The 7,500-nt window shown below is 40.7% G+C and overlaps 1 protein-coding gene across 1 annotated transcript in view; it reads right to left on the minus strand.

The window, feature by feature from the left end:
- LOC123512344 (recombining binding protein suppressor of hairless-like) overlaps positions 1-7,500 on the minus strand; it is a 93,361-nt gene that overhangs the window by 48,951 nt on the left and 36,910 nt on the right. Inside the window, 2 exon segments of the mRNA XM_045268683.1 lie at positions 6,683-6,935; positions 7,439-7,500. The exon segment at positions 7,439-7,500 is cut by the window's right edge and continues 70 nt beyond it. Of these exon segments, the coding sequence (XP_045124618.1) occupies positions 6,683-6,935; positions 7,439-7,500 (315 nt within the window).

The following is a 7,500-nucleotide window of genomic DNA, read 5'->3' on the forward strand; positions in this document are numbered from 1 at the left end:
AAATGGAGAGTAAGATGAGTGAATGGAAAGGAAGGAAGGAAGGAAGGAAGGAAGGAAGGAAGGAAGGAAGGAAGGAAGGAAGGAAGGAAGGAAGGAAGGAAGGAAGGAAGGAAGGAAGGAAGGAAAGAAGTAAAGAAGGAAGAGAAGCAGAAAAGAAAGGAAGGAAGGAAGGAAGGAAAATATGAAGAAAGAAAAATACGACAGAACGAAAGATAAGAAAAAAAGTTAGAGAAAGGAAAGTGATCGACAAGAGAAAAGGAAAGGCAAGAATGAATAAATAAACGAAGGAAGCAAAAAATAGGAAAATTCTCTCTCTCTCTCTCTCTCTCTCAAACAGGAAAGGCAAACCAAGAGGCAAACATAGTGACAAATAGAGAGAGAGAGAGAGAGAGAGAGAGAGAGAGAGAGAGAGAGAGAGAGAGAGAGAGAGAGAGAGAGAGAGAGAGAGAGAGAGAGAGAGAGAGAGAGAGAGAGAGAGAGAGCGTTTACCGTCAGCTGTGACTAATCCCCTTGACTAAATTTGTCTGAGGGTGTGAAAATGAGCAAGAGAGAGAGAGAGAGAGAGAGAGAGAGAGAGAGAGAGAGAGAGAGAGAGAGAGAGAGAGAGAGAGAGAGAGAGAGAGAGAGAGAGAGAGAGAGAGATCCAGCTGTCATAGCGAAATGTACTTAGTTGTAAAAAAGAGGTTACGTAGAGAAAAAAGTGTGAAATGAAAGTGTATCTCTCTCTCTCTCTCTCTCTCTCTTTAAAAGATTAACAGAAACACAAAGACAAGATTAGGATGAAGATGATTAAAGACATTTGCATTGAATAAACACACACACACACACACACAAAGCACAGAAACTTACACAAGAGGCAGGTGTCAGATGTGTGTGTGTGTGTGTGTGTGTGTGTGTGTGTGTGTGTGTGTGTGTGTGTGTGTGTGTGTGTGTGTGTGTGTGTGTGTGTGTGTTACAGGACAGGTGTGTGTAGGGTCACCTCACCTGTCTCTTCATCGCCTATCAGATACAGAGGCGCGTGCCGTCTTCTCATCACACCTGCCTCCTCCTCCTCCACCTCCTCCTCCTCCTTCTTATGGTATCTTCTTGAATAATTCTCTTGTAAATCCTTCTTCCTCCTCCTCCTCCTCCTCCTCCTTCTTCTTAGAGACTGAAGTGTCCTGCTATCTGTTCTTGAGTAATCCTTTTGTAATCTCTTCTTCCTTCTCCTCCTTCTTTTCCTGTACATCATTTCTTTTTCTTCCCCTTTCTCTTTCCCTCCATCCTCTATCTTATTCAATACTTTCATGACCATTTCTTTTTCTTCTCCTTCCTCCTCCTCCTCCTCTTGCACCTTTCGTTTGTGAAGATAGGAAAGGGAGGAAGGAGGTAAAGCACAGGGAAAAGAAGGGAACGAAGTGAAGGGAAGGGAAGAAAAATACCGAGAAAATATGGAGAAAAAAAAAAGGAATGTAAAAAATAGTATAACGAAAAAAAATCAAGGTACAAAGAGAAGGAAAAGAAAGATGGAGACACGGAGAGAAATGTCATCACTATCACTATCACCACCACCACCACCACCACCACCACCACCACCACCATCACCACCACCAGTCTGAATTCCCCACCACTCCTGACCGCTATCACCAGCCACTCTACACTATCTGCCCTTATCTGCCACCACCGCTGCACACACACACACACACACACACACACACACACACACACACACACGGCCAATTTTGAGGTCATGTTCCAAATCAAGATAAAAATAATAAAATGTTCGCGAAATATAATGATGTTAATTCCTGGTGATTTTATGACTGGTGAATGGTGAATGGTGAATGGTGATGGTGGTGGTGGTGATGACAAGTTTTGTGATTAGAACAGCCAGATAGAAAGAATACAGTGTTTCTTTTTCATTTTGTTTGTTAGGAAAGTATTATATAGAAAAGTAAAATACTGATGAATTATTTGATTTTTTCTTTTCTTTTCTCTCGTTTTTACTTGTGGAGAAATGTTGAATTGTTGAGAAAATGTAAAAGGGGAAAATATACTCAAATATTTGATTTTCTTTGTCTTTTCTTTCTTTCTTATTTGCCGGGAAATGTTAAATGTTTTATTTTTCAAATGTCGGCTTTCCTTTCTCAGATATTGACGTTTTACTTTACTTATTCAAAACTTCGCCTTTTTAATTATTTACACAGAACCTGAACTTTCCTTTATTCTACTTAAAACCTTCACTTACACAAAACATCGACTCACTTAACGAACTTAGAGCATCGACTTCGTTACTTGATGAAAACTTAGAATTGGACACTGACTTAAACTTTACAATTCGATATATGAAAACTAACTTAACTCCTTCAGTACCATGGCGCGTTTCACTCTGGTTACTGTATCGTGATTTTCCACAGCTTCAGAAACTTACGTGTGGGTTAGAATAGTGAAGACTGTGGCCATTAATCTTCTGACATCCATAGAGCTTCCCTAATGTCAATAAAATCGTCTGATCACACCAAAAACTCAAGGTAAAAATGCGTCCCTGTACTGAACTTAACCTCTTCAATACTGGGAAACGTTTTTATCTTCATCTGTGTACTAGACCATTTTATTGAAGAATCTATGGAGGTCAGGAGATTAATGGCCACAGTCTTCACTATTTTAATTCCCACATAAGTCATAAAGCTGTGTAAAATCGCCAAATAGTAAGCAGAACTAATATCAAAACGTGTCATGGTACTGAAGGGAATAATCTGAACTTACTAACACGTATAATCTCAACTGACACTTCGAACACTTAGCGACTTCAAACGACAACTTAGAAAGAATAATATCATCCACACTTTTCTAAACTTAAATAATAAATAAAACTGTCGATAAAAACACAACTTGATAACTTAGACAATCATAAAAGAAGTCATAAAAATGTATTACTTCTAGAATTATTTGATTTTTTACCTGATATTTTTGAGGCGTGAAATTTCGTGACATTTTGAGAGAGAGAGAGAGAGAGAGAGAGAGAGAGAGAGAGAGAGAGAGAGAGAGAGAGAGAGAGAGAGAGAGAGAGAGAGAGAGAGAGAGAGAGAGAGAGAGAGAGAGAGAGAGAGAGAGAGAGAGAGAGCATATAATATTAGTGTAGTGTGAGAAGAAACCGAGAAGACAAAGACGACAGGAGGAGGAGGAGGAGGAGGAGGAGGAGGAAAGAGAGGGAGGAATCATCTTCATAGGTACTCTCCCATGATGGACTTCTTCTCTTCCTCCTCCTCCTCCTCCTTTTCCTCCCATCTCCTGAGTTGACAGAAGTTCGTTTCGGTCACACTTTGAGAGCCACGGGTCCTCTCTCTCTCTCTCTCTCTCTCTCTCTCTCTCTCCACGCTCCGCTGACGTCATCACGGGAGCATTGGAGCATGAAAACCCAACCCCCAGTTCGACTCCCTCCTGTTCCATCAACATCCCCATTTCCCCTATTCCATTTTCCCCTTCTCCCCCTTCCTTATCCTCCCATCATCTGCCATTTTTCCTCTCTTCATCTTATACACTTTATTTTTGCTTTCTTTTTCCCTTTCTTATTCCGTTTTCTTGTTTTTCTCCTGTTTATTCCTTTCTCCCTATTCCATCTTCCCTTCTCCCTCTTCCTTATCCTCCCATCATCTGCCATTTTCAATCTTATACTTTTTATTTTTTTCTTTAATTTTTCTTCCTTATTCCGTTTTTCTTGTTTTTCTCTTGTTTATTCCCTCTTCTCTTCTTCTTCTTCTTTATCTTCCCCTCATTCGCATTGTTTCCTCTCTTCATCTTATACCTTATTTTTTTCTTCCTTTTTCTCTCTTATCTCGCTTTTCTTGTTTTCTCCTTCTTATTCCATTTTCTCTCTTCTTTCGCTTTCTTATCCTTCCTCATCCGCCATCTTTCTCTCTTCATCCTGTCATCCATTCATTTTCTTGTTTTCTCTTTTCTTTTTCCTTTTTATTTCGTTTCTCTTGTTTGTCTTGTTTTTCCCCTTCTTATTATATTTTCTCCCTTCTTCGTCTTCCTTATCCTCCCTCATCCGCCATTCTTCTTCTCTTCCTTTTCCTTCTCCTTATTCCTTTTTTTCTCGTTTCTCTGTCATATCTTCTTTCCTTTATCTTCTTATCCATTGTCTTTATTCCTGTACTTCTATTACGTATTTCTCTCCATCTCATCTCTTTGTCTCTTCTATTAATTTTATTTCGCTGCTCTCTCTCTCTCTCTCTCTCTCTCTCTCTCTCTCTCTCTCTCTCTCTCTCTCTCTCTCTCTCTCTCTCGCGCGCGCGCTACGCTTTGCCACATGTAAAAGTAAATTTCTCTCCTCTCTTCTTCATCTACTTCCTCCTCCCCCTCCTCCTTCTCTTCCTACTCTTCCTCCTCCTCCTCCTCCTCTTCCTCTTCCTCCTTCTCAAGAGACACTTAACAACCAGCTTGAGGGAAAACACCTCATCTCCATAATTCACAAACACACACACACACACACACACACACACACACACACACACACACACACACACACACACACACAGCCTCACGCCGCGGTGTCGGTAAAAAAAAATCATATAAAAACCACATAACTCGTCACACACACACACACACACACACACACACACACACACACACACACACACACACACACACACACACAGAGGCAAGGCATATCAATATCGTAAAAAAAAAAAAAATCTCCAATACGAACAATTTTCAAGCCACACACGTACGCACTCAAAAAAAATAATAATAAATGCAGGAAATTGAAAAATAACGCAAAGGAAGAGTTGAAGAGAAAAACAGACACGTGAAAATGAAAAAAAGTAAAGAGAAAATAGAAATACGCAATTTTTTTTCATATTCCCAAACTCGAAACCAAAATAAGACACGAAAGAAAAAGACAAAAATTAAAAGCGGAAAAATACGAAACTTGAAAACTGAGAAAAAATTGGGATAAAAAATATGGAGAAAAGAGAAGGAAACAAAAAGTAAAAGACGAAACGAAACAAAGGGAGAAAAAAGGAAGACGTTTCAAAATTCAAAATAAGATAAAGAAATAAATAAAAGAATAAAAAAGCGAAATATGTACATAAATGACCACATAACAAGACAAACAAAGGAAAACAAAACAAAACAAACACAAACGTAAATAAAATAAAAGATAAATAAAAAAAAAAAAAAACGTGAAAAACATCGACTCACATCCAAACATCGCCTCGAAGCTTCAAAACAAACGGTACTGCTTCTCACACACACACACACACACACACACACACACCTTTACTCACCTGTCCGTCTGCTGTAATTTGATGCGTGAAAGAGAGAAAGAGGAAAGAACTAAATGAAAGCTAACTCTAAATAAAGTGACGAACTGGTGATGGCAACAACAAGAACAACAACAACAAGAACAAGATAATAACAACATGCATTTAAGTGTCTAACAATCTCTAATTACTGCGATGTTAGTTACTGTTAGAGAGAGAGAGAGAGAGAGAGAGAGAGAGAGAGAGAGAGAGAGATACACACAAAATCATCTCTCACTACAACATTCTCTCTCTCTCTCTCTGAACATATGTGCACTAGGCCGGCTGGTAAAAATAATAGGCTTCCATTTAGGCTGTTTTTGCCCTCCTAATAGACCCATTTTTATGTCGTCATATGTGTGTTCCCTCATGTTATGCTATGCCAGGTGTTTGTTACGAAATGTTACTTTGTATTGTGTTGCTGTGTTTACCTACAGTGTTTCTAGTGGCTTGAGTTGAGTTAGTGATGTATTGGGTCTTTATACGAGGATGTAATAATTTGCCTGTGTTTCTGTGTTTCTGTTTGAGCCTTTCAATACTGAGACGCATTTTACCTTTGATTTTGGGTACGATTAGATGATTTTATTGACGTTAGGAAGGATCTATGGAGGTCAGAAGATTAATGGCCACAGTCTTCACTATTTCAATCCCCCCATAAGTTTCTGAAGGTGTATAAAATCACCAAATAGTAAGCAGAATGAATATGGAAACGCGTCATGGTACTGAAGGGGTTAAGTTAGTGTGTTGTGTTGTGTTGATGTGTTTGTGTTGTTGTATGTGATATTGAGTGTTGTGTTTACATACTGTTGTGGTTGTGTTGTATTTAGTAGTGTTCCATGTGTTGCTTTGTGTTGATCAGGTGTTTGTGTTTCTGTATGTGATGTTGCGTGTTGTGTTTACCTATTACTATCTTGTGTTCCTCTGTTATTCTGCTTCTGTGGTTGTGTTGTGTTTAGTAGTGTTGCATGTGTGTTTTGTGTTGCTGTGCTATTCTCGTGGTTGTGCTGGTGTTCTGTTCTGTTCTATTGTAGTTGTGTTGCTCTGTTCCTCTCCTGTGTTGCGGTTGTGTTGCGTCTCGTTAATTTTGTGTTGCGTCAGGAGTAGTGTTGCTCGGTCAGGGTCAAATTACTGGTCGGAATGGTGTCAAACTAGTATCTCTCTCTCTCTCTCTCTCTCTCTCTCTCTCTCTCTCTCTCTCTCTCTCTGTCTCTGAATCTGTCTCTCTGTCTGTTTGTCTGCCTCCCCCCCACTCTCTCTCTCTCTCTCTCTCTCTCTCTCTCTCTCTCTCTCTCTCTAAGACATCAGCAGGTATAAGAGCACAAATCAAAACAGGTAAACACAGGTAAGAACACACTCCCTCTCTCTCTGTAAGGCGTCACTGGTGTACAGGTACTCACCGGTGTCCAGCAGGGTGGGGCGCTGGGTGTGGGCGTCGTGCAGTGGGTAGGGGATGGGCGGCTGGGACTCCCTCTGCGCCTGCGACAGATCGACGGGGCGGTGGGTGGTGTGTGGCGGCCCCGCGGGGTGGTGGGGCGTGGGTGGGAGGGACTGTGTGGGCGTGGCTTGGGGTACCGAGGAAGGGGGGTAGCCGCCCACAGGTGTAACAGCGTGACCATTCACGCCGCCCAACTCCGTCATGACTCCATCACTCTGCGGGGTGGGAGGGAGGGGTGGTGAGAAGTTAGGTTACGTTAGGTGAGGTTTGGTTTGATTTGATTTGGTTTGATGAGGTTAAGTAAGGTCAGGCAAGGTTGGGTTTGGTCTGGTTCTGTTTATGTAGGTTAGATTTGTTGGGTTCATTTTCGTGATGTGATGCTGCGATGGTTAGAAAAATATGATTCGATGAGGTGAGATTTTGTTTGGCCTGGTTTGGTTTCATTTAGTTAGTTTTGTTTAATTCTGTGTTTAGTTTGGTGTAGTTTAATTGGATTTGGTTGGGTTAGATTGGGTTTGTGTACTTTTCGCTAAGTGATGTTACGTTATAAAAAAAAATGGTTAGATGAGGTGAGACTTGCTTTTGTTGTGTTTGGTTTGGTTAATTTAGTTTTGATAAGTTCAGTTCAGTTCAATTCAATTCAGTATAGTTTGCTTGGTTTAGTTCAGTTCAGTTTAGAGGTTTGATTAGGTTAGGTTTTGCGTCTGAGCTGCCCCACCTGGCTGTAGAAGTGCTGTGTAGGGGCGGGGAGGGGCGAGGCTGCCGAAGTGGCGTAGGTAA

This window comes from Portunus trituberculatus, chromosome 33 (assembly GCF_017591435.1).
Source record: "Portunus trituberculatus isolate SZX2019 chromosome 33, ASM1759143v1, whole genome shotgun sequence".
NCBI classification, from domain to species: Eukaryota; Metazoa; Arthropoda; class Malacostraca; order Decapoda; family Portunidae; genus Portunus; species Portunus trituberculatus.